At 53.6% G+C, this 21,430-nt stretch overlaps 8 protein-coding genes across 8 annotated transcripts; 3 read left to right on the forward strand and 5 right to left on the reverse strand.

Moving 5' to 3' along the window:
* Positions 1-448: 448 nt before the first annotated feature.
* On the reverse strand, positions 449-2,131 carry CAOG_02903 (hypothetical protein). Its single transcript, XM_004363685.2, has 4 exons — positions 2,032-2,131; positions 1,705-1,881; positions 1,343-1,552; positions 449-1,221 (listed from the first exon to the last, which is right to left on the reverse strand). The coding sequence occupies exons 1-4, from the start codon at positions 2,068-2,070 to the stop codon at positions 673-675; spliced, it is 975 nt and encodes a 324-aa protein (XP_004363742.1). The 5' UTR covers positions 2,071-2,131; the 3' UTR covers positions 449-672.
* An 80-nt stretch (positions 2,132-2,211) lies between these two features.
* CAOG_02904 (hypothetical protein) lies at positions 2,212-4,834 on the reverse strand. Its single transcript, XM_004363686.2, has 10 exons — positions 4,745-4,834; positions 4,017-4,021; positions 3,710-3,834; positions 3,438-3,488; positions 3,268-3,306; positions 3,150-3,177; positions 2,939-3,013; positions 2,779-2,852; positions 2,658-2,692; positions 2,212-2,569 (listed from the first exon to the last, which is right to left on the reverse strand). Exons 1-10 carry the CDS (start codon positions 4,812-4,814, stop codon positions 2,385-2,387), a joined length of 687 nt encoding a protein of 228 aa, XP_004363743.2. The 5' UTR covers positions 4,815-4,834; the 3' UTR covers positions 2,212-2,384.
* A 220-nt stretch (positions 4,835-5,054) lies between these two features.
* Positions 5,055-7,763, forward strand: CAOG_02905 (phospho-2-dehydro-3-deoxyheptonate aldolase). The gene is made up of 8 exons (XM_004363687.2): positions 5,055-5,481; positions 5,786-5,986; positions 6,105-6,166; positions 6,262-6,324; positions 6,404-6,456; positions 6,571-7,019; positions 7,123-7,263; positions 7,366-7,763. The coding sequence occupies exons 1-8, from the start codon at positions 5,062-5,064 to the stop codon at positions 7,651-7,653; spliced, it is 1,677 nt and encodes a 558-aa protein (XP_004363744.2). The 5' UTR covers positions 5,055-5,061; the 3' UTR covers positions 7,654-7,763.
* Positions 7,764-7,814: 51 nt separating this feature from the next.
* On the reverse strand, positions 7,815-11,932 carry CAOG_02906 (hypothetical protein; the record flags this gene model as incomplete). Its single annotated transcript, XM_004363688.2, has 6 exons — positions 7,815-7,917; positions 8,027-8,148; positions 8,265-10,817; positions 11,020-11,223; positions 11,642-11,723; positions 11,862-11,932. The coding sequence occupies 6 exons, from the start codon at positions 11,930-11,932 to the stop codon at positions 7,815-7,817; spliced, it is 3,135 nt and encodes a 1,044-aa protein (XP_004363745.2).
* Positions 11,933-12,095: 163 nt separating this feature from the next.
* CAOG_02907 (hypothetical protein) lies at positions 12,096-13,407 on the forward strand. The gene is made up of 3 exons (XM_004363689.2): positions 12,096-12,310; positions 12,515-12,661; positions 12,743-13,407. Exons 1-3 carry the CDS (start codon positions 12,142-12,144, stop codon positions 13,279-13,281), a joined length of 855 nt encoding a protein of 284 aa, XP_004363746.1. The 5' UTR covers positions 12,096-12,141; the 3' UTR covers positions 13,282-13,407.
* A 7-nt stretch (positions 13,408-13,414) lies between these two features.
* On the forward strand, positions 13,415-15,625 carry CAOG_02908 (hypothetical protein). The gene is made up of 7 exons (XM_004363690.2): positions 13,415-13,741; positions 13,905-13,988; positions 14,079-14,204; positions 14,271-14,340; positions 14,456-14,715; positions 14,818-15,096; positions 15,206-15,625. The coding sequence occupies exons 1-7, from the start codon at positions 13,449-13,451 to the stop codon at positions 15,522-15,524; spliced, it is 1,431 nt and encodes a 476-aa protein (XP_004363747.2). The 5' UTR covers positions 13,415-13,448; the 3' UTR covers positions 15,525-15,625.
* Positions 15,536-18,555, reverse strand: CAOG_02909 (hypothetical protein). The gene has a single exon (XM_004363691.2). It carries the CDS (start codon positions 18,482-18,484, stop codon positions 15,659-15,661), a length of 2,826 nt encoding a protein of 941 aa, XP_004363748.1. The 5' UTR covers positions 18,485-18,555; the 3' UTR covers positions 15,536-15,658.
* A 21-nt stretch (positions 18,556-18,576) lies between these two features.
* Positions 18,577-21,348, reverse strand: CAOG_02910 (monofunctional lysine-ketoglutarate reductase 2). Its single transcript, XM_004363692.2, has 5 exons — positions 21,162-21,348; positions 20,460-20,636; positions 20,178-20,366; positions 19,148-20,057; positions 18,577-19,026 (listed from the first exon to the last, which is right to left on the reverse strand). The coding sequence occupies exons 1-5, from the start codon at positions 21,338-21,340 to the stop codon at positions 18,679-18,681; spliced, it is 1,803 nt and encodes a 600-aa protein (XP_004363749.2). The 5' UTR covers positions 21,341-21,348; the 3' UTR covers positions 18,577-18,678.
* Positions 21,349-21,430: the final 82 nt, after the last annotated feature.

The raw sequence follows: 21,430 nt of genomic DNA on the forward strand, positions 1-21,430 counted from the left end.
CAAAAGAAAAAAAAGAAAAAAAATCAGAAACGACCACAGCAACGAACAACATGAATGTAATGCAAGGAAACAACATACAACAAACGCAAGGAAACAAAGCAGGTCGGCAGCAGCATGGCTTTTACGAGAGGGCGTGCGGTAAGCCACAACGAAAGAACACAAAAGCCAAAAATGGTGCACTCACACACCCCACCGTCAGAGTCAGGAGCGCGGATGACGGCACAATTTGCAGAGACGAGCCCTTGTCGCGAAGGAGATGTGCGACACAACACACTCGAACATTCCGTCATTGGGCGGCAAGGAAGTTGATGGTCGTTTTTTCCCGACAGTTTCTGCGACTCGATCTGATTTTCTTTGGGGTTGTTGTTGTTGTTGCTGGCCTGTCACCACGCTGGCTTTCAGCTCTCGAAATCTCCATCCATGTTCGAAATCATCATGCACAAAACAATGGGGCGAAAATCAACCATTTACTGTTCAATCGACTTCTCAAGCGTGAAAAACATGCAAAATACAATCTAACAAACGTATCAACAAAACCGAAAAAAGCAAACTACCACACGAGCACAATTTGGTCACACGCATTAGCGGCAATTGTGTTTGGCCCATCGAGTGCGTGGGAAAACGAAAACGCAAAGCCAGGCGCATCACAGAAAACAAAACGACCCCAAATCTTTAGCGTGGCTGATTTGGGAGAGCTCCAGTAAATGCACCGCCACTCGGACTGTTGAAAACATGCGCATCGTATTCGGCCGAGGCGTTGCTGGCGGCTGCGGTTTGGGCCAGCTGTTGGAGCAGCTCGTCAAGCACCTCCGGGTCGGAATCGAGAGTGACATCATCTTTCCTTCGATTGGTCGGTGGCAGGGGTTCGAATCGCATCAACGGAACTTGGTCTCGGGACACGGCGTACTCGTATGCTGGAGGTGCATCGTCATGATCCCATCGCCCTGCGACGTAGCCATAGTTTTGCGATGGCGGCTGCCACTCTGATCCAGCCGCGCCACTGGCACCCAGTCGTTGTTCTCGATGATAGCCGTAATGATGTTGCTGTTGCTGTTCTTGTTCTGGTAGTGACGGCTGTGCGAGGAGAGGGTCGTTGTCGAATTCCGGGATGGCGGTCGTCTCCTCCGAGTTTTGCAAGCGCCGCATTGCCAGATGGGCGCGGGCGCGCCGATGCGCTTCCGGCGCGACATACGGCATGCATGACAGGACTACGAGGGCCACCTATCCAGCGCCCATCAAAAACATACATTACACACAAGCAGCGGTCAGAAAACGACTTTCTCGCACCTAACCGAACTACCACACTTCGAAAAGTAACTTTCTGTTGCACCCCTCGTCTCACCTGAGAAAGAACGACCATGATCGACCCGGCGTACAGACAATAGACCCATCCTTTCGTGCAGTACCACTGGTTTTGAGCATTCTCCCAATCGGCCTCGCCCGAGGTGCACGCGACACACACGCGTCCAATCAACGTCGTGTCATCGGCAATGAGGCACACAATAAACTGGTAGATTGGACCAGAGCACGCAACGACGCCAGTCACGACCGTCTAAGCAAAAACAACAGAACACAACAGAACAAAAGCAAACCAAAGTGGCTCAGAAACCCACATCATAAGGCACATCAACGGGGGCCCCTCAATGGCCATCAAACCAATAATTTGGCGCTGCTTCAAGGTTCACGACAAAACCCCAAACTCACCGCCGCGAGCATGACTCGGGAGCAGAGCCCGAGAAGGGTCGACAAAAGGATGACGGCGCTCATTGCCCAGAACATTCGGTCCCAGAAGTCGCGCAGGTTGTTCAGCGGGTCGTCCGGGTGCGTCACGATGTGGTCGACGATGCCATAGAGGATTGGGATGGTGAGCCCTATCCCGACCTAGCGGAGGCGGGGGGACGGAAAGAGACCAAAGAGTTGAGAGCAACAAAGAGCCCCACCTCAAACACCTCATGGGTCCTCTGCCTCCTTTGAGATGGAGGGGCGTCGACTCTAATGGTCACAACACGACGACTATCAGTTCAAGCTTACCAGGGCGACTGTGACGGCGAGCAACTGCGACAGCTGCATTGCGGTCTTGTTTTCTGGGGGGGGGGGAAAAAAAAGAAAAAAAGAAAAAAAGAAAAAAAGAAATGAACTGTCATCCTGAGCATCTGTGAAAACGATGACTTGAATGAGAGTGACTCGACGAGAGATGTCGTCAAGATGCAATGAGCGCAAATTCAAAAGTGTATTGGAGGAAAAGGAACGAAACAATCAAACAGAAAAGCAATGAAAAAACAAAACAAAAGGCAGGCCACTGGACCAGCAACAATACAATCATGTTTAAAAATAAGACAGTCATCGAGAGAGTACATGACAGAGCGAGCGAGAGATAACGCCGGTTATGAGCAGCATTGGCCAAGTTGCTTCATCGGGTCGTTGGCATTGTTCGCTTGTCGTTGTTCTCGAGTCGGAATGTCATTGCCTGATAACCGCACAAACTCTTCGATTGGTGACTTGACCAGTTCTGCCGGCGCTCGTTTGGAAATTTGGATGACGGAGCCGACCAAAAAGTTCATTGCTTGATCTGCAAATTGGAAAAACAAAAAGCAAACAAAGTCGAGTCAAAATACAAGTAAAGTCAAACAAGCAAACATGTGATAGCGACAACTTACCAATATTCGCATTGTTCTTTGCCGAAGTAGCAAACCTGGAGCAGTGAAACAAGCGAGAGCAAGAACAAAATGAGGACAAGAAAGCTCATCAGTCGGATTACGCGTCCAAATGGCACCTTACCAGCCAATCAGTCCATGCTCTTTGCAGAAATCATCCAGTTTTTGCTTGTACACGGATTTGTCTGACATGTCAGCCTGTTGTTGATGGTTGCGGGTTGGGATCAGCATCAGTTTCCAGACTCTAGGACGGACATTTCGCCTTCCATCCAGAATATACGCACCTTGTTGGCAAGAAGCATCACAGGAACTGGCTTTCCATCGGGCAACATCACTTTGTTGTTGACATCATTGAGCCACTGTTGCAAAGTGAACGTAAGTGAGTGGAAATCATCTCTCGTCCAGAATTCTCGGTGCTTGTTTCGAGAAGAGCGAGGGACCCGATGCTATCGCATTCGAAAAATCGATCAAACCATTTGAGGACTTTGGACATACTTTTATCACAGAGTCGAATGTGGCCGGTCTGCAATCCCAAATTGTAAAACAGAACAAAGTGAGTACAGTTCAATCGTTGGCAACAAAACAATCAGAGTGTCGAGCTGGTAAACCATACCGTGTCATATCAAAAACAATGACGGCAGCGATCGCGTATCTAAAGGAGCAGAGTGGAACGAATAGACAACAAACAAACAAACAACAAACAAAAGTGAATAAAGCCGTCTCAAACAGCCAGCTTCCTTCCCTCTGCCATTCACACAAACATCAATGCTACACGTGGCGCACTTGTAATAGACGTGAGTCATGTGTCCGAAACGTTCGTGGCCAGCAATGTCCCTGCAAGCACGGAAAAAAACGAACCCAAAGTCAGTCAGGAAGAACAACAAATGCCCCCCCCCCTTCTTTCATCGGTGTCCATCCTATCACTGGCACATGATTCTGACACCAGATGCCAAGGCAAAAGGAACAAGAATCGCGCCTCTCAAACCATTTGCAGAAAGTGGAAAGAGACAAAACAAAAACAACAAAAAAAAAACCAAAAAAACAACAACCCTCACCAAAGCTGGAGCGTGATCTTTGCACCAGACTCCCATTCCAAGACCTTGGTTGCAAAGTCGGCGCCAATGGTGAGCTTGTAGTTTGGTGTGAAAAACCCTTCCGAGTAGCGGCGGATGAGCGATGTCTGGCAACAGGTTGAGATTAAAATGAGAACAGACCCTCAGTGTTCATTTCCCCCCCCCCACAGAGCAACGATGCATTCATTGCAAATCTCTCTGCATGGATTGTGCCAATGCCATCATGATACGATGGCGAGTCGAAGCAGCGACACGCGGCAATGATGATGACGATTCTGAGCTTGTTTACCTTGCCTGTCAAAGCCACACAATCACCAAAGCAAAACCCCCCAAAAAGCAACATGTGTGAGCAATCGTTTCACAACCAGAAGCATTGCAATCCAACCCCCGGCCCCCTTCCAACGTCGACCTTTGCGATGAGGTGGAGCGACTGACGGTCATCCAAACCCAATACCAAAAACGCGCCTCAGTGCCTTGACCCATCCCTCTCTCTCTCCAGCCAAACCTTCCCTCTCTCTCTCTCTCTTAACTTTCTCCCTCTTAGCTTTGATCATCCTCATCGTGATCAATCTTCACCATCGTGATTTTGATATCACAGCCAATCTCATCCTCAAAAGAATAAAAGAATAAAAGAATAAAAGAATAAAAATAAAATAAAAGAAAAAAAAAAACCAGCTGACTTTGATTTTTTGTCAGATGGTCAGCTTGAGTGACTGTGGCAGCCCCCTCAACACCACCACCACTTCCCCAAACTGCAAAGCCATTGCGATCCGCGAACACTTGAAAGCATCATCACGAGATGGCAGGTATCGGTCCCCCCCCCCCCGTTGAAGCGTTGAAGCGGAAGGGAGAAGAAGGAGCAAAAAAGAAGACGTTTTGCCCTGTCCCTCCCCCGCCGACGACCCCTCTGACTGGATGCAGCCGCTCTGTCCCTCGCCGCGGATGCACTGACGATGGCCATGTGTCAAGGGGGAGAGTGAGCGAGTCGCAAAAGGGAGTGAGGCGTGGAGGCGTTACCAACGGCATAGTCGCCAATCACAATGATCTTGAACAGCTGGTCTGCAGTCGGTCCCGCAGCGCCTTCCATTGCAGTCAACTCGGAAAAACGAAAAAGAAAAGAGTGAGTGAAGTGAGTGGTTGGATGAAACTAGATTGCTTTGCTACTTCTGGGGGGGTTGGCGGGTTTGCGGGTTTGACAAGCACCGATGAGCAGGGAGATCCGGTTGAGAGTCAATCCGCATCATCGAAGGTAGAATCGCAGGTTGAATGGATTCGAGGACTAAGAGCTGAAATCCTACAGCAATCCATTCAGCTCACTCTTCTCACTCCTAAAAATGGCGTCTGGAGCAAAGCGGGAAGGCGATCCGCTCACTGGCAGCGCATCCGACGCATCTACCAAGCGAATCCGCATGCAAGGCGACGACAGCAGCAACAACGAACCGACAAACGGCAGCAGCAGCAGCAGCAGTAGCAGCAGCATCATCAGTAGCTTGGGTCGGGCGGAGGCGACACCATCCGTGTACGAACTCGCGGGTCATCGCGCGCTGCAACCCAACCGTCACTCGCATCGGCAGCACCAGCAGCAGCAACAAGCAGATCAGCAGCAACAGCAGCAGCGTGTTCCGGATGGCTGGACGCCCGCGTCGTGGAAGAGCATGCCCGTCAAGCAGCAGCCGACTTACTCCGATCCCAGCCAGGTGGACACGGCGCTCGGTCGCCTGCGCTCGCTGCCCCCGCTGGTCCACTGGGGCGAGGTACACACTCACACATGCATGCAGCATTTTCGAACACGTTCCACCGTTGTCGAAGATCTCGACGGGTTGGATCATGGGCGATGATTGTGGTCACTGGGGAGCAGATTGCGGGGCGGGGCGATGAGGTCATCGACCACTCTCCAGCAACCATGCTGCTACTACTACCTCCATACTGACAGTCAGACAGTTATATTCAAGCAAATTCCAAATCATTCAAACTTGAGATGGAGCATATAAATCGTGAGCTGTGTTGCGGATGCCAATGCATCTCACTTTTTGTCGCGACTTTGCTTTGAGGGAACAGATTGACCGACTTCGCAAGTCACTCGCTGATGCAGCGGAAGGAAACTGCTTTGTCATGCAGGGCGGAGATTGTGCAGAGCTCTTCCAGTACTGCAACCAAACGCAGATCGAAAACAAGCTCAAGATTCTGCTGCAAATGTCGCTCGTCCTGACGTGGGGTGCCAGAACGCCGATCGTGCGCATTGCTCGTATCGCTGGCCAGGTGAGGAGCAGGAAGATGCTTGATGCAGATATGGTTGGAAGGATCCAGTATTGTTTTATTTTTTTATTTTTTTTTTTTGATTCATGTGTAACGCTGCGTTCCTCTTGTCAATGACCAGTACGGCAAGCCTCGATCGAGTCCGACGGAAGTGGTGGATGGCAAAACAGTCCCTTCGTTCCGGTAACCAGCTGCAGAACAATACGCAGTGACGTTTGCTCCTTTCAAGTTGTTTTCAATTGACCGAACGAAAATGCCTAACTACACTTGCAACACAGAGGCGACAATGTGAATGGCTTCGAGTTGAGCGAGCGTGAGGCAAACCCGGATCGACTTGTGCAGTAAGCGCACCTCACCATTGTCATAGATGGGTGTTTCCTCCTTGCATCTAACTTGTCTCTCGCCTTTAACTCCATCCAGGGCGTACTTCCACAGTGCCGCCACTCTGAACTATGTTCGCGCCCTCGTCAGCGGTACGACATTTCTGCCACTTTCCCTGCAAACCAAACAAACAAACAAACGAAAAAAAAATCCTCACATTGTCATCTTCATCATCCTTGATTCTTTTTTTTTTTTTAAACAAACAGGTGGCTTTGCTGATTTGCGTCACCCCGACAACTGGACTCTGGAGCATGTTCGACTCGAATCGACGCGTCGCATGTACGAGGACATGGTCGGCCGCATGCTTGATGCGCTGCACTTTACCAAGACCATCGGCGCTGCAGAATCGCACGGGCTCGAAACCGTTGATCTGTTCGTGTCGCACGAGGGTCTGCTGCTCGACTACGAGTCCGCCCTGACCATTCCTGTCAACAACCAGTTTTACAATGTGGGCACGCATTTCCTGTGGATTGGTGACCGCACGCGCCAACTCGACCACGGCCATGTCGAGTACTTCCGAGGCATCTCCAACCCGATTGGTGTCAAAGTCGGCCCGTCGACCCAACCCAACGAGCTTGTTGAGCTGATCCGCACCCTCAACCCATGCGAGATTCCCGGCAAGGTGTCCTTGATTACCCGCTATGGCTGCGACAAGGTATGAGTTCGGTGTTTTTTTTTTTTTTAATTATTTGTTTGGCTTGAGTGTGAAAAAAACTCACCCATCCATTTGCTTTTTGCCTGTTCTGCCCTTCTTTTAGATCCAATCGTCGCTACCAGCTCACATTGCAGCCGTGCAAGCCGCTGGCATCAAAGTTGCCTGGATTTGCGACCCGATGCACGGCAATACCGAGTCCACTGCTTCTGGCCTGAAAACGCGCAATTTCGACAAGATTCTGAAGGTAAGTTCGAGGTTTTTGCTGGAAAACCTTTCCTCTGACCCTTTTCGCCACATTTCTGACCCTTTTCGCTACTCCGAAAATCCAAAAAAACAAAATCAACAGGAACTCAGCTTGGCGTTCGAAATTCACCAGCAACACGGACGCCAACTCAACGGCGTGCATTTCGAGCTCACTGGAGACACAGTCACCGAATGCACTGGCGGTTCCGTGAATCTGGTCGAAGAGGACTTGTCGCGCAATTATCAGAGCTTCTGTGATCCGCGTCTCAACTATGAGCAGAGCCTAGATATGGCATTCTTGATTGCCGACTTTTTCCAGCGTCGCCGCGGACCGATCAGTCGAGTCAGCAGCAGCAACGATCTGGCTGCCCTTGCCCGAGAGGCGAGCTAAGTCGCGGGCCAGTCGGTCGTCTCTTGTTGGAATTTTTGGTATTCTTTTGGTGTGCTGATGATGAATGTATGCACTTTTGTTGGTAAAAATACAGCCATATACTTTGAGTACATGGATCGATGTGTTTGTCAACAATGTTTGCAGTGTAATGCAACTGCATTTTAGCGATCGGCTTGGATCTGCGCTGGAAGCACGCGAGAGATGACAAAAGGTGAATGGGTGCCCGCGATCGCCAACAGCAGCGGCATGTCTGAGATGGACAAGCTGAGCAAAAAAAAAAAAAAAAAAAATCAAAAAAATACAGAAATGAAAGGGTCAGCGGCGTGTCCAATGTCAGCTCATCGCAGGTGCAAAGTCGAACAAAGCTGTGTACCTGAGGGCAAAGGCAAGATCTTGCATGTAAATCCATGTGTCAACCTTGTCAGCGACGTAATCTGCAAGCAATCGGCTTTTGCCGTACATCTCTTGGAGTCGGTCTTCCAGGTGCATCATGCACTGCGGAAGCAATACGGAAAAAAGTCTCAAGTCAAACAAACAAACAAACAAACAAAAAAAAACCAAACAAACACCACTTGGGAAAATCGAGCGATACAAGAGCAAAAGGCCTTTACCGTTTCTGCGGGAAGACCGAGATCCCAAAGCTCCTTGAGAGAAGACAGCAAACTCACGATAGTGTCTGCTGCAGTGACGACCGAGCGGTCGACCACGTCGCTGACAGCGACACCCATGTTCAACACTGCACTGGACGGACCCAGGACGCTCTGCTCGCTCAGAGAATGGAGGTGGCACTTCCAATCGTTGGTGTCGGCAATCAGACAAACTGCCTCGGCGACAGGCTCATCAATCACCGAGCACTCGATGGCAAGCCGCATGTCAGCAGCGAGTTGCTTCTGAAAGTTGTTTCGCGGAACTCCGACGAGAACAAAATCAGAAACGTACGACTCGCACAGGCCAGCAAACAAGGAGCGCCCCAGGTTCCAGCGGAAGAGCGAAGCAGATAAAACAGTCGGGTCGGCCACGGCAGTTGGAACGGTCGTGGCGTGCGTGTGTTGCGGAAACGGAATTTCCTCGTACATTTCAAACAAGCCCACTCCGTCGTTCTCCACCTCGCTCTCCTTCTTTGGCACGAGTTGCGCGGCCGTGGTGCTGGGACCAGACGCCGGACCGGACGGGAGCACCGTCACGGTGGCAACAAGGTCTTCGGCGTCCATGGTCGCAAACGAGGTCCGTGGTGACGTTGTGCTGGAATCGCCTGAAACGGCGCGGTCCCGGAAGGGCGATGGCGCTGAAGGCGATGATGGTACATGGGTCGGGGTGTGGAGGGAGCTTCGGTCTGGCGTTGTTGGCGTGGTGCGAGCCGGGGTCGCAGAGCCGATCGAGGACTGCACGGTTTTTGGCGAGCTCGACACTTGCATTTGTGCAAGCGAGAGGCGGTTTCGTGCGGCTGACGCAGCGGCAGCGGCAGCGCCGCCCGTGGATGCAGAGGACGGCTTGCGAGGGGTGCTGCCGGCGTTCATATCCACATCACTACACCGAATAAAGTAGCTGAGAATGAACAGCAGACGAGCCACAAGAGCCGTGTTGACACCCACGACGACTGTGCGACAGACTTTGACCGGCGTGCCAATGCCGCCGTACAAGTCCATCAGCTGGGCCCACAGCGGATTGTAGGACAAGCAGCGCGACAGCATTTCGAGTAGTGTGGAGGTGCGCCGATCCAGGCCGCCGTAGCCGTGGCCCTGCGGGTCGTTGGCGGCAAGGGCGGATGCCGTGGCCGCGTAGACATGTCCGGGGGCACCAATGCTCACGTTGCAGTCACTGCCGTTGTCACTGTCGCCGCTCGCACCAAACGGATTACTGGCCGCAACGGCCGTGTTGGGCAAGATGGGTGGCGGAGCAACGGTGGGGATCCAGCCGAGGTGATTGGTCAGCACACCCGTGAGCAGCGACGAAATAAAGTACCCCGATTTCTTGGTGTCAAACTCTGAGACGCACTGCATGAACTCCGACATGAACTGCCGGCAAAGACGGTGCCGTGTGGAGGGGAAGGTCACCATGTTGAGCCAGACGGGTTCTTGAATGCGCGGCGTCGCCAGCATGGATGTAAGAGTGTTTCTAAAGTTGTTTGTGGCCTTGATGAGTGACTGTTGCGGCTGCAGCGCGTGTGCTGGCAGCGACTCGCGCATCGCGAGCAGAGGCACAACCGTCGGAGCCACATTGGTTGGCGGAGTGGACGACCCTTGCACGGAATTGGATCGCCATGTAGCGGAGGCGTTGGAGCCCGAGCGTGGACGCACAGGAGAGGCCGGCGGGCTTCCAGACGGCGTTCCGGGTGTGGATGTTCCGCCTGGCGACGTGGGAATGAGAATCTTGGAGAGTGGCCGCGAGAGGCTCTGTTGCGGAGGTGCGGTCAAGGCCGAAAGCAGCACTTTGGCGACCGTCCGATGTAACCGCGTGACGTGCGTCTCAATGACTGCGAAATGCGCGAAAAACGCCTCCTGAATGTGGTTGGCGAGCTCTGGGCTTTCCTCAGGGAGGGTGATGATGATACAGACTGCAAAGCGAGGACGTCTACTCCGTGCTCGCGGCGCACCGCCGCCGGTTGGTGGATTGGGAAGTGGACTAGAGTAGCCTGCCGCAGACGAGTTGGAGCTAGAGGACGAGGAGGGTTGCAACATTGACGCATTGGCCGACGGTTTGCTTGGGGAGACAAAGCCAGACGCAGGCGCACCGCTGCCTCCTCCTCCTCCGCCTCCTCCTCCTCCAATCCAAGGAGATTGTTCGTGCGATGTTGCATGGTTTGGGCTCGGGTGACTCAATAGCACCGTTGGCTCGGTCGAAGAATGCAACAAGCCTGATGGCCGAAAGTGACCGTACTCAATGCTGGTGCTTTTGCTGCGATCTTTCCGGTGGTTCATGGATGAAGAAAGCATCGATCGATGAGAAGTATGAGTGGTGTGAGAATTGTGGGAATTGTGAGTCGAGTGGGAGCCGTGGTGTTGTGTATGCGATGGGGTTGATGCTGCTGCGGCGGGCTTTTCCACTTCGACCCATGCACTCATGCGTGAATCGATCGAAGTGATGCTATCTCGCCGCCCAGTTCCGCCAGGGTGGGTTGCATTGTCCCCAGAGCCAGTTGGATCTCGGTCGGCGTCCTCCTCGTTCTCGTCGTCTCGCGTCGGTCACGACAATCCGTGAGGGTGCGCGAAGGACGTGTACTTTGGTATTTGCGGCCTAATAAGGCAACAGAAGAGAGAAAACAGAACGTAAAAACAAAACAAAAGAATCAGCAAAGGTTGTGCATCAGAGCAAGAGACCACTCATGCTCGCATCAGCATTTCCCTCGCACAAGATTGAACAACATACCTTGTAGGCAAGTGGTAGTGCACCAAACAGCATCTCGGCGAGCAAAGCACCGTCTTTGGTGCGGTAGTGGACTTTTGGCGGCGGAATGACGTGCTGCTGTGCTGGCGGTAGCTGCTGCATATGCTGCAAGTGCGCCTGGTGTACTTGAATTTGCGCAGCGTGAGCTTGCTGAGCAGCGATATTGGATGAATCGTACAGTGCAACCTGCCAAAAGTTCCAAATCACACCAAAAAACACAAAAAGTGAATCCCCATGCAATGCGAGAAAACATCCGCTTTTCCTCGAGGGCACCCATGTTGACCACGAAGCCCTCGACTCTTTCCAATCCACCAGAGGCGTGGGTGGTGGAACTGTGAGTGAATCGAGGCGAAAGTCGACATAGATTCTGCCTTCCGTTCGACCGCCCCCCTGGACTCGTCCTCAAACCGCCGATGAATTCTTTCCGACAAGCACGCGAACAGCACTGTCGAGCGAGATCGAGCGAGCACTTGTGTGTCGTGTGTCGCCGCGGCATTGATGACACATTGGCTCCTCGACGTGATCTTGTGATGGTCCAATTGCTTGGGCTTTCCATTGCAGTTGTCGATCTGCTGGTGGGGTGGATTGGGGGAGGGGGCTTTACCTTGCTGTCCATCATGTTATCTTGGAAGACGGTGACTCGGATGGCGTCTGGCGGGAGTCGCAGCGGCACCCATTCGCGGGGACTATGGATCAGCAGCAGCAGCAGCAGCAGTGAGCAGAAGAAGCATGAGTGAGAACGAAGCCTTGCTGCTACCACCGCACCGCTCACTCTCTCGAATGGATTCGAATGGATGTTGGAGCAATGAGGCATTTGTATGTACCTGATAAGCGCGCGGGCGGCGTCTTCCGTCTCGCGATTGGACTTGCGCGGCGAGAAGAGTCGCTGGAACATTCACAGAGAGACACAGAGAGGACTGAGTTTGAAGTCTTGCCGATCAAGTGAGAAAGTCATGCAAGCAAGACACAACTTTTCAGACTTTTTGCTCAAACGGTGAATTTCGTTCAATCTGATCTCAGCAAAGCAAACAAAAAGCTCAGTCTCTTCTTTTCTTTGATCTGCCCCATCCAAAAGCAAATCCGAGCACGCTCCTATCCCATCCCATGGCTGGCATTGACGATCTAATGACCGATGCGCAAGATGCGTTCTTTGCGGATGACTCTGTGGCGGCAACGCGACTGTGTGCACGCGTGCTCGGCCTCAAGCGCAACGAGGGCGACGCGTACCATCTCGCGCACCTTGCCCTGCACAGCCTGCGCCTCCACAACGCAGGTAATTTCCCCCCAGCTAGCCTTGAACCGAAGGCAGCACGATGGATGGATTGGACGAGGGTTTGGCCAGGGCTGAAGTTCAACCGCTCAAAAGTGAACCACAAACTCACACAATTTCGAGTTTCTGAGCTTCTCAGACTGTCAATCAAAGTGCTCATCACAATCGCAAAAACTTTGCTCACTTGTTTGCGGATGCTTTTGCCAGCAATGACGGTTGCTCAGGAATGGGGCGTGCATTGCAACGAAAGCGCCAAGCAGCTGTACGCCGAGCTGGTCTCTGCATATCTCGCTGGAAATTCTGCCGTTGTCGAGTATGCAGCTCGAGCTCTTGTTCGTCGAGAAGACGCCTCTGGTACGCTCGAGCATAACGAAGCAAATACTGCTGATTTCGTTCCACCTCTCTCTCACTGACTGTCCTGCTCCTTGTTGACAGTCATCAGCAAATCGGTGGCGATTGCACTGGCCGCAGACTTGCATCACGCAGTGGGAAGCGCTGAAACCATCCGTGGATTCAAGACAGAGGATCTTCCGAGCGACGTGTTGCATTTTATGGACCTGCTGGCTGCCTGGACCGAGTTGAGTGTCGGCAAGGCCGAAGCCGGACTGGCAGAGCTCCAATCGCTTGCGACGAGCCATCCGACCTCGGGCGTTGCGACTGCTCTCCTGGCTGTCGTGTTGTACGAGCTCGACCAACGAGCAGCAGCCCAAGAGCTGATTGCACACAACACAACAGACACCATGTCAACCCGCGTTGCCCGCCTCATTGTCAACGCGACCACGGCCCCTTCTGGCGACGTATCCGCAGCGCACGACGATCTGGGCATGCTGAATGGAGTGCCTGATCTCTTGACGCGCCGGCTCGATCAAAGCGTGCGTGGCGATGCTCCCGACACGCACAACCTTGCAGCGCTCTTTCCTCGCGTACCACTTGCTCCGGTCTCTCGCGGACCAGCCGAAGACACTCTTCGATAGTGTGTGTTTTTATTTTTGTTTGGAAAGCTGTGCAAATCTCAGTTTCATTGCACTTTCTTGTCAGTCAGCAATATGCTCGGTATGATTGTTTATGCTCCTTGATTGTTGAGGAATCGTCTCAGTCGCGATTTTTCCTCAGACTCGAACCATTTTTTGTTGTTGTTTTCATGTTGCGCACACGCGCTTATGGCGGTGCCAGCTCCAGTAGTAGTAGCAGCAGCAGTGATAGTAGCAGCAGTGATAGTAGCTCGGATGACGGGAGTGGCAGCGATGACGAAGCTGCTCAGATCGCCGACAATCCCGCGCAACCCGCCGCTCCAGCTGCGCAGGCGCTCATCTCGTCTTTGGCAGTCGATGCATCATTGACACGCGAGGTGCTTGTGACCGATCCTGTGGTCATTCTGCCGCTGGCCGAGCTTGCGTTAGCTGTCGTCGCAGAGCATGTGGAGCGATACCGCTCGTAAGTCGACCGCTTCACACACGCAGGCGGGCAGGCCACCAGATGTCAGACCACCAAGTGTCTGCTGCATTCATTGCCATGCGCAGAGTCTGAATGCTCAGAGTTGGATTTGCCGCTTTGGCCTGCAGCAGCGAAATCTCACCCTTTGTTCATGCTCTGCTAGGCTGGCATTGCTCGGACCCGATGTCGCGAACGCGCTCGTTAAAATACTGGTATCGCAAGGTCGATTCAATTTCCCCATGATTCGGTACGATTATTGCTTCGTTGGAAGGTTGTGATATGTTTTCTCGGTGCTGATCGGTTTGGTTTGGGTTTGGTTTGGTTTGGCCTTTGCAAGATTGTTCCTCGCGCAAAAACTGTTTCTGACAAGCTTGGATTTGGCACCATGCGCAGCCGAAATGAACGGATACATGCTCAAGACCGTCGCGCGATTTGACACGCTGACTGTATTACGACTGGAAGGGTAAGGCGCAGGTTGTTTCAACTTTGCTGAAAGGAGATTTTCTCATTCTGAGCTTCTGTTCTGCAGATGTCGATTGTCTCAGGCTGATGCTCGACCCTTGAAAAGTCTTGCTTCAACGTTGCAGCGTCTAGAGCTGGCAAGTCGATTGTTTCGGTGGAGCTTTGACGTTTTTGTTTGTTTGCAAAAAGCCCCTCCTACAATGACCGAACTCTCGTGCCTGGTTGTTGTTTCATTGTCACCGTCACAAGCAGGTCAACATCAAGCATGGAAATGCGCTGTTGCAAGTCGTGGGTAGTCTGGTGAACTTGCGGGCGTTGCGATTAGAGCAGCTGGCGGAATTGACTGCCGCAGGTCTCGCTCTGCTTCCACCTCTGCAACGGGTGACCAACTTTGCGCTAGTTCAATGCCCGTCAGTGGAGTACCTGCCTGTACCGTTGCTGCAAGCGTGGAAGCCACAACTGTCGCACTTGGAATTGAGCGAATGCGACACCTTGACCGCGGACGCCCTCCGGTTTGTGACGCTGCCACGCTCGTTGTTGTCGATGGGATTGACGTCTCAAAACGCAACTCACCGCGCTTGCACTTTGCAACCATTGATTGGTGCACAACCTAGAACGACGCTTATGGCCTGGCCGAACATTTCTGTGCTACGATTGCAAAAGATTGCTTCCCGGCTCCTACCCGCGTGCCAGTTGCTGAGCACATTGCCGCGGCTCCGTAACCTGGACATGTCAGGTTCCGATGTCGCTCATCTGACGCAGCCCTTCTCGGCTCTGGTGCACCTGACAGGCCTGGTTCTCCCAAACGCCGACGTGCATGACGCATGGGTCCAAAGTGTTCTTCCAGGCCTGAAAAGCCTACAGCACCTGTCGCTCTCCAACACAAAGATCACGTAGGTACTTTTGAAACCAATGTGTCGTGGCCGCACGTCATTACTCACTGTCACTCCTCTCCTCCGTTCGTGAATGCTTTTTACCTTTGACGTTTGATCAAAACCGCAGTTCGACGAGTCTGCCCATCATTGCAAAACTCAATCGGCTCAATCATCTGTCCATTTCGACTACTTCGGTTGAAGGGGACGCAGAAGAAGTGCTCGAGTGCTTTGTTGCGCACCCAAACCTCGAGTATTTGAATGTCGATCTGTGTAGCATTGTTTGGAGCAGCTCTGAGGCCATCGACCAATGGAGGCAACGCGTGCCCCACCTTGCTACGTTCTTGACAACTCGCAACGACATTGCCCCGGCCCCTGCACCGAATCCAGCGCCTGCAAGGCCTATGCGAGAAACACCACGCAATGTACGACGATCGCGTCGGCGATGATACACTTGAAGCACATTTGACGAGATTTAAATTAAACGAAATTCACACTTGAAACCGAAAAGAAAGAAAGAAAACAAACAAATAAACAAAGACAAACAAACACACAATGCAAAACACAATCCAAAATCCCGATGTTACGAAGCCCATCGACTCCAGTAGCTGTTGACAGAGGCCGACCACGTTGATTCCGAGGTGACGGCAGTGGCTACTTGCGAAGAAAGTGACGGCGCAGCTAGAGTGCTCTTCAGGCTGCGTTCCTCGTCGGGACTGAGCTGGAGGAGCTTGGAGAGAACGGGAATGAGATGCTCACGCGCGTTGCCTTTGGTCTCGAGGAACTTGAGGACAATGTTTTTCAAAAACTCGAGATTGAGCTCTTGACGCACGCGCTCCTCGTTACGCTCCAGTCGCCGGATTTCTTCTTTGAGCACGTGCTGCTGTTGGATGCCGAGCGATGCGGCGCGCTCGTGCTCTTCGAGCAGGTCCAAAAGATACCGAATGTGTGCTTGCGCCTCTTGGAACTTGGCGGTCGAGTCACCTGGGCCTGCCACAGCGGAGGCGATGGGTCCCGCCGCGCCAGAGACGGAGGTGGAAAGTTTAGAAATGGCCGACCACGCTGTCGTGAACGGCAATTTGGCAACGCTGGCGAGTGCATCGGATGCTGCAGCTGCCATCGTGTTGGGAGTGACTGTGCCGCTCAATGCTCGCGAGTCGCTGCTGGCATCCATCGCGCTCGCCTCGCTCCCGGCAGTGACGCTGGTTGGCGTAGGAGGGACGGAGGTGTCTCCGTTCTTGAGGAGATGATGCGCAGATTCCGGCGATTGTTGCTGCTGGGCCTCGGCCAGACTGGCTGTCGGAAGATTGGAAATGAGGCGCGCGAGGTCATCCTTGGCCGACGTTGGCGCAGGTGGCTGTGGATGGGGTGTCGAAGCGCCGTGCCCAGCTGGCGATTCCGCACGAGCATGAGGGGCTTCGCGGTTGCCAGCGCCTCGCAATGCAGCGACTTGTTCCTCAAGCGTTGCAACCTCATTGTCGCGCTCGAGCACACGTCGCGAGAAGAGCTGGGCTTGCTCCTCAAACCGCGTTTGATAGGCGTTTGCCAAGTCTTCACGTTCCTTGGCGCTGGCCGAGTTTGCCAGCTCCAACGCTTGGACGTGGTTTTGTTCGGCAGTTTGCATCCGCAGGATGAGCTCTGATTCCAGTTCGCGCAGCTGGTCTTGGTGGTGCTCGCGCTCCTGGGCGTGCTGCGATGCGGCAGCCTCGAGCTCCTGGACAGCCGCTTCTGACTTGGTCAGCTGTGCAGCTAGATCCAGCGATCGCTGGCGGTGTTGCTGCACCTCATCGTGCAGCGCAGTTATTTGGTCGAGCAGCTGTTGAGCTTGTTGTTGCGGTGGCTGCTGCTCTTGTCGTGACGACGACGGGCTTTGCGGTTCCGAGTGGCCTGTCGCAGCATCTGCGGAAGCTGGTTCCCCACCTGAACTTTCGTGCACACCTGAAGCAGCGGCGGCGGCCTTGTTTCGCTTGAGAACCGTGTGCACACGAATTTTATACTGCTTGTAGTCGTCCTGGAGTGCTCGTAACGTGGCCTCGGAGTTTTCTGCACGGCTGTTCGTGGCATCCAGCATTTCCTCGAGCTGCTGTTGTGTTCGTTGTGCGGCGGCACGCTCGTGCTCGACCTGCTGCGTGAGCGCTTCATAGTCGCGAAGCGCGTTGGCCAGCTGGAGCTGCAGAGCGTTCGCGTTTTGTTCTGCCTCTTGCCATTTCGTCTGCATTGTGCCTTGCTGCGTTGCAGCAGCTTCGAGACCAGCTTTTTGCTCGGCAATCTCCTTCTTGGCCTTGACAAGCAGCATTTTGAGTTTGCCGGCGCGCTCGTCCTTTTCCGTGGAGGCTGTCTGTGCATTGGTCAGCTCGACTGTCAGCTCGTCAACGCTCGTCTGCGCCTTTGCAGCAGTGTCATGCGCAGCTTGCAGTTGCTCGGCAAGTGCAGCGGCCTCCTTGGCCATGTCGTCAATCGTCTTCTGCTGGTCGGCCATCTCGAGCGCCATCACAGAGTACTTGACGGCGACATCGCTCGCGGCCGCCGTCTGTCGCTGTTGCGCGTCCGCCTTGAGCTGGAGCACCTGCTGTTCAAGCAGCTGAATTCGAGCGGCGCTGTCGGCAAGCTCTGCGCTCTTGTTGGCGACCTCCTCCCTCAATCGCTGAGCGTTTGTGCCAGCATTGGCAAGCTCCTCAGCCTCGGCGGCGAGTTGCTTTTCAGCATTCACGGCGTCCTGTCGAGCGCGCTCGGCGGTCTGCTGGATGGATGCAACGCTGGCCTGCAGCTGTTGAATGGTCTGCCTGTCTGCCTCCGCGCGTTCCTTGTGCGATGCCTCCATCTGAGCCAGCTTGGTCATCATCGCTGTCTGAGCCGCCATCGCGGTCTCTGCAGCAGCGCGCGCTTCGTTCAACGCTGCAGCATCGTCCTGCTTGTTGGCTTGCGCGTCGCTCAATCTCGCTTGCTCGCCCGCAGCAGCAGCAGCAGCAGTGTGATCCTGTTGTAGTTGTAGTTGTTGTTGTTGTTGTTGCTGCTGCCGCTCCTCCTTCAGCTGGGCGAGTTCGGCCTCGAGCGCGGCGCCGCGTTGGCGCAGCCCGTTCGCTTCGGCCTCGGCCGCTGTGCGCTGGTGCTCGTGCTGGTCTTCCATCCGAGTCTGCCGCTGAGCCAGTTCTGCGCTGTGCTGCTCACGGAGACTGGCGACGTCCGCCTGGTGCTGCTCCTGCGCTTGGCCGAGCTGCTTCTTGAGCGCTGCAGCTTCGGCGTTCGCTTCGTCGACCTTCGCCTTGGCCATTTGGAGCAGTTTGAGCTGCTTGCGCACCTGCTGCTGCAACTCCTCACGGCTGAGGTTGTCGACAGAGCTCTTTGCGACTGGCTGGGCAGAGGTGGCAGCGGCAGCAGCCGATGCCGCGGGTGGAGTTGGCTCCTCCATTTCAAAGTAGGAGAGCTCAGAACAAAACGCTTCTCAGAAAAACCTCGGGAAAAAAATAAAATAAAAGTGCGCCGTCTCAGAAAAGAAAAAATCACAGTAGAAACAAAAACCCTTAAAAGCAAACGGTAGCAAAAAAAAAAAAAAAATCAATTGTTGTTTTTGTGTTAAATTCATGCAAAACCAGAGAGGACGCTCTAGTCAAACGACTCGAGCTCGGTAATGGTGGCCTCGGCAGCAGGGGTGTCGCGAACAAGATTGCGGAGATCGGCCAACAGCGCGTCGAGGTCTGATCGCGAAGGAGCCTCGAGAACAACGACCGCGCTGCTTGTCGACTTAAGGTGCTGCGCGGGCATGTTGGGGCGAACCATGCACTCGCGAATGTCAAAGCTGCCATTGTACAGCTCGACCTTGTCCAGGGCACGGTTGATCAAGCCGGTATCAAACAGGTGGCCCTGAAGCAAAATCGTGGTGCTCACAGCGTCCGTGTTGTCCAGCGTGGCTGCCGGGCGCACTTTGCTTCTTGCCAGCTCGCGACGCATACGCTAACAAAGCACAAAATCATAAACAAACGAAAAGAAAAAGCAAGTCAGCACCAGATCGCAATCACCAACAAACCAAAGCAACTTTCCCAAAAAAAGGAAAAAAGAAAAAAAAAGAACCTACTTCAATGTACTTGTAGTTGGGAGTCAGCTCGTTGTGCGCGGCAATGCAGGCGCCGGAAAGGGAGGTCGGGAGCTCACGGGACTGCTGCTCAAAGGGCTTGGTGCCGTCGGAAAAGGCGAGATCGGCAGCAAAGTTGAGCAGCGCCGAGCTAAAGCTGCGGGTGGACTCGCGGGGCAACTCGCTCGCGAGCTGCTCAATGCCCATCATGAGCACACCCTCTCCGTCCACGCCATCGTGCGCGTGGTGACGGAAGGCATCGTAGACGTAGAACGGGCGGTCGATGGTGCTGGTGCGGCTGAGGAACTGGACAGAGCCGTCAATGTCGCAGCTAATGTCGGAAACGGCGAGCAGGCCATGCGTGCCGGCCAGGCTGCCAGGCGTGGTCTGGTGGCTCTCGCGGGCGTTGCGCTGGTCTCCGAGCAGCGCCTGAGCTTGTCTGTTGGTGAGCAGGCGCGGGTAGCGGCGATCCCAGTAGGTGGCGTTGATAATCACGTTGGCGAACGGCGCAATGCGTTCGTGGAATGTGGGCACATACAGCTCTGGGTGGGCGTGGTATTCGCGGCGGTCGAACGTGTTGGTGGTCCAGGATGTCGAGGCTTTGGCGGCGTCGCCGTGCTGCTGCTTGCGTTCGTCGGCGTCATGGCGACGTGCGACCATGTCCTCTTCCTCAACCACACAGCCGTAAACCTTGAACCGAGCGTTGCCCTTGTCCGGTTGGTGCCAGCGGTGAGCCAAAGTGGGCAAGTCCGATGGCTTGACAAACTCGTGCGGGAGCAGCTTGAAAATCTCCTGCGCGCCCAGCGACGCACGGCCGTTACCAGTAAACACAAACGTCAGCGGGGTGATTGGGGCGGGCAGTCCATTCTTTGCAATTTCCTTGGCGAGCGCATCGACGGCAGCTTTAGCGGTTCTGTTCAGTGCGACGGCGACAAAGAACAACAACAACAAGCCGCAAAAAGCCCAGGGTGTGAGTGCCCGCTGCTGAAAGGCTTCAACAAGTTTGAAGCACAGCAGCATATCGACGACGTACTTTAGAGTCGGGTACATGTAGGCAGAGCTAATGCCGAGGAAAGGGGTCGAGTAGCCCAAGCTCAAGAATCGCTCTCCGAGTCCGCGCAACGTGTTGATCATGCCAACATTGCCACAAAGGGTACCAAAGGACACGAGGCGACTGCCGTTTCGCAGGCCGTCGAGGGTGATGCTTTCGTAGTCAAAGAGGCTGTTGTGACGAGATGGTGATCCGTCGCACACCGGTGAGACAAGTGTTGGCAGCTGTACGAGCACTCGACTTGACATCTACTCAGCAGCATACCGAATGTTATTCTTCAGGACTGCATCCAGGAATGGCATGCCTGCACGCTGGGCTTTGATGGTGCGCGTGAAGCACGCGTACGTGCGATCGGGGAGCAGTGTTTCCGGCTTTGGACGTTGAACGCCCAGCAGGACGCTTGCCTCGCTGACATCTTCCGTCACGATCGCACCAGCAGCCCTATTAAAAAACAACAAGCACACAAACAAATAAGTTAAGAATATAACAGTGGTTCAGCACAAGTAAGTGACTGATCAGAAGTCATCCAATTTCAGTGCGTTTTGCATTAAAGAGTGTCAAAATTTTCCTCTTTTTTTTTTTTCTTTTTTTTTTTTTTTTTTTTTTTTTTTGGATGGCTTTTCTGCATTGGATTCTCAACGACTGATTCAAAGATCATTCAGTCTCGCTATTGATCAAGTCGAGCACAAACAGCAAGTAAAAAATCACTACAACAATACACGATTGCATCATCGTGTGATGACACTGTTCACTCCAACGGTGTCGAGTGGATGAGTCGAAGCGGACTTGAAGTGAGTCCTCCCTCCAGTGTACAGTGTGCACCTCCATCGCCAATCTCCAATCCACTCTCCACTCAATCACTCAAGCACTCAAGCACTCTCCCACTCTCGACTTCAATCGATAGAATCGCTCAGTTCAAAATGACAATTCTGGAACTGCTCGGGTGGGACGGACGGACGGACGGACCTGTACTCGTCGTCAGAGAAGACGCGCTGGTTGCACGGCTGCACAAGCACTTTGACTTGGCGCAGCTCGCGGAGGATGCGCGCGTCCGTCGGCGAAATGGGTGCTCGGCGTTCCCACTTGTTGGCTGCCTCGCGCAGAATGCCAATCACGCCATTGCCGCGGAGGCGCGAGATCGACATGCCTTTTTGGGCTGAAAAAAAAGAAAAAAAAAAAAAAAAAAAAAAAAAAAAGGACTAACATCATTGCATTGCAAGTTGTCGACCAAAGAA

The sequence above is a fragment of the Capsaspora owczarzaki genome, assembly GCF_000151315.2.
Source record: "Capsaspora owczarzaki ATCC 30864 unplaced genomic scaffold supercont2.4, whole genome shotgun sequence".
NCBI lineage: Eukaryota > Filasterea > Ministeriida > Capsasporidae > Capsaspora > Capsaspora owczarzaki.

Excerpts from the sequence above, each read along its gene's own strand:
- CAOG_02903 (XM_004363685.2), bottom strand. The coding sequence starts at position 2,070 with ATGCAGCTGTCGCAGTTGCTCGCCGTCACAGTCGCCCTG. Across the intron at positions 1,882-2,031 it reads TCGCCGTCACAGTCGCCCTG|GTCGGGATAGGGCTCACCAT; the intron begins GTAAGCTTGAAC and ends CGCCTCCGCTAG. Across the intron at positions 1,222-1,342 it reads TCATGGTCGTTCTTTCTCAG|GTGGCCCTCGTAGTCCTGTC; the intron begins GTGAGACGAGGG and ends GGCGCTGGATAG.
- CAOG_02904 (XM_004363686.2), bottom strand. The coding sequence starts at position 4,814 with ATGGAAGGCGCTGCGGGACCGACTGCAGACCAGCTGTTCAAGATCATT. Across the intron at positions 3,178-3,267 it reads ATTGTTTTTGATATGACACG|ACCGGCCACATTCGACTCTG; the intron begins GTATGGTTTACC and ends TTGGGATTGCAG. Across the intron at positions 2,570-2,657 it reads AAAGAACAATGCGAATATTG|ATCAAGCAATGAACTTTTTG; the intron begins GTAAGTTGTCGC and ends TCCAATTTGCAG.
- CAOG_02905 (XM_004363687.2), top strand. The coding sequence starts at position 5,062 with ATGGCGTCTGGAGCAAAGCGGGAAGGCGATCCGCTCACTGGCAGCGCA. Across the intron at positions 6,325-6,403 it reads AACCCGGATCGACTTGTGCA|GGCGTACTTCCACAGTGCCG; the intron begins GTAAGCGCACCT and ends AACTCCATCCAG. Across the intron at positions 7,020-7,122 it reads CCCGCTATGGCTGCGACAAG|ATCCAATCGTCGCTACCAGC; the intron begins GTATGAGTTCGG and ends CCCTTCTTTTAG.
- CAOG_02907 (XM_004363689.2), top strand. The coding sequence starts at position 12,142 with ATGGCTGGCATTGACGATCTAATGACCGATGCGCAAGATGCGTTCTTT. Across the intron at positions 12,311-12,514 it reads CCTGCGCCTCCACAACGCAG|CAATGACGGTTGCTCAGGAA; the intron begins GTAATTTCCCCC and ends TGCTTTTGCCAG. Across the intron at positions 12,662-12,742 it reads TCGTCGAGAAGACGCCTCTG|TCATCAGCAAATCGGTGGCG; the intron begins GTACGCTCGAGC and ends CCTTGTTGACAG.
- CAOG_02908 (XM_004363690.2), top strand. The coding sequence starts at position 13,449 with ATGTTGCGCACACGCGCTTATGGCGGTGCCAGCTCCAGTAGTAGTAGC. Across the intron at positions 14,205-14,270 it reads ACTGTATTACGACTGGAAGG|ATGTCGATTGTCTCAGGCTG; the intron begins GTAAGGCGCAGG and ends TCTGTTCTGCAG. Across the intron at positions 14,341-14,455 it reads CGTTGCAGCGTCTAGAGCTG|GTCAACATCAAGCATGGAAA; the intron begins GCAAGTCGATTG and ends CGTCACAAGCAG.
- CAOG_02909 (XM_004363691.2), bottom strand. The coding sequence starts at position 18,484 with ATGGAGGAGCCAACTCCACCCGCGGCATCGGCTGCTGCCGCTGCCACC.
- CAOG_02910 (XM_004363692.2), bottom strand. The coding sequence starts at position 21,340 with ATGTCGATCTCGCGCCTCCGCGGCAATGGCGTGATTGGCATTCTGCGC. Across the intron at positions 20,637-21,161 it reads TTCTCTGACGACGAGTACAG|GGCTGCTGGTGCGATCGTGA; the intron begins GTCCGTCCGTCC and ends GTTTTTTAATAG. Across the intron at positions 19,027-19,147 it reads CCAACTACAAGTACATTGAA|CGTATGCGTCGCGAGCTGGC; the intron begins GTAGGTTCTTTT and ends GTGCTTTGTTAG.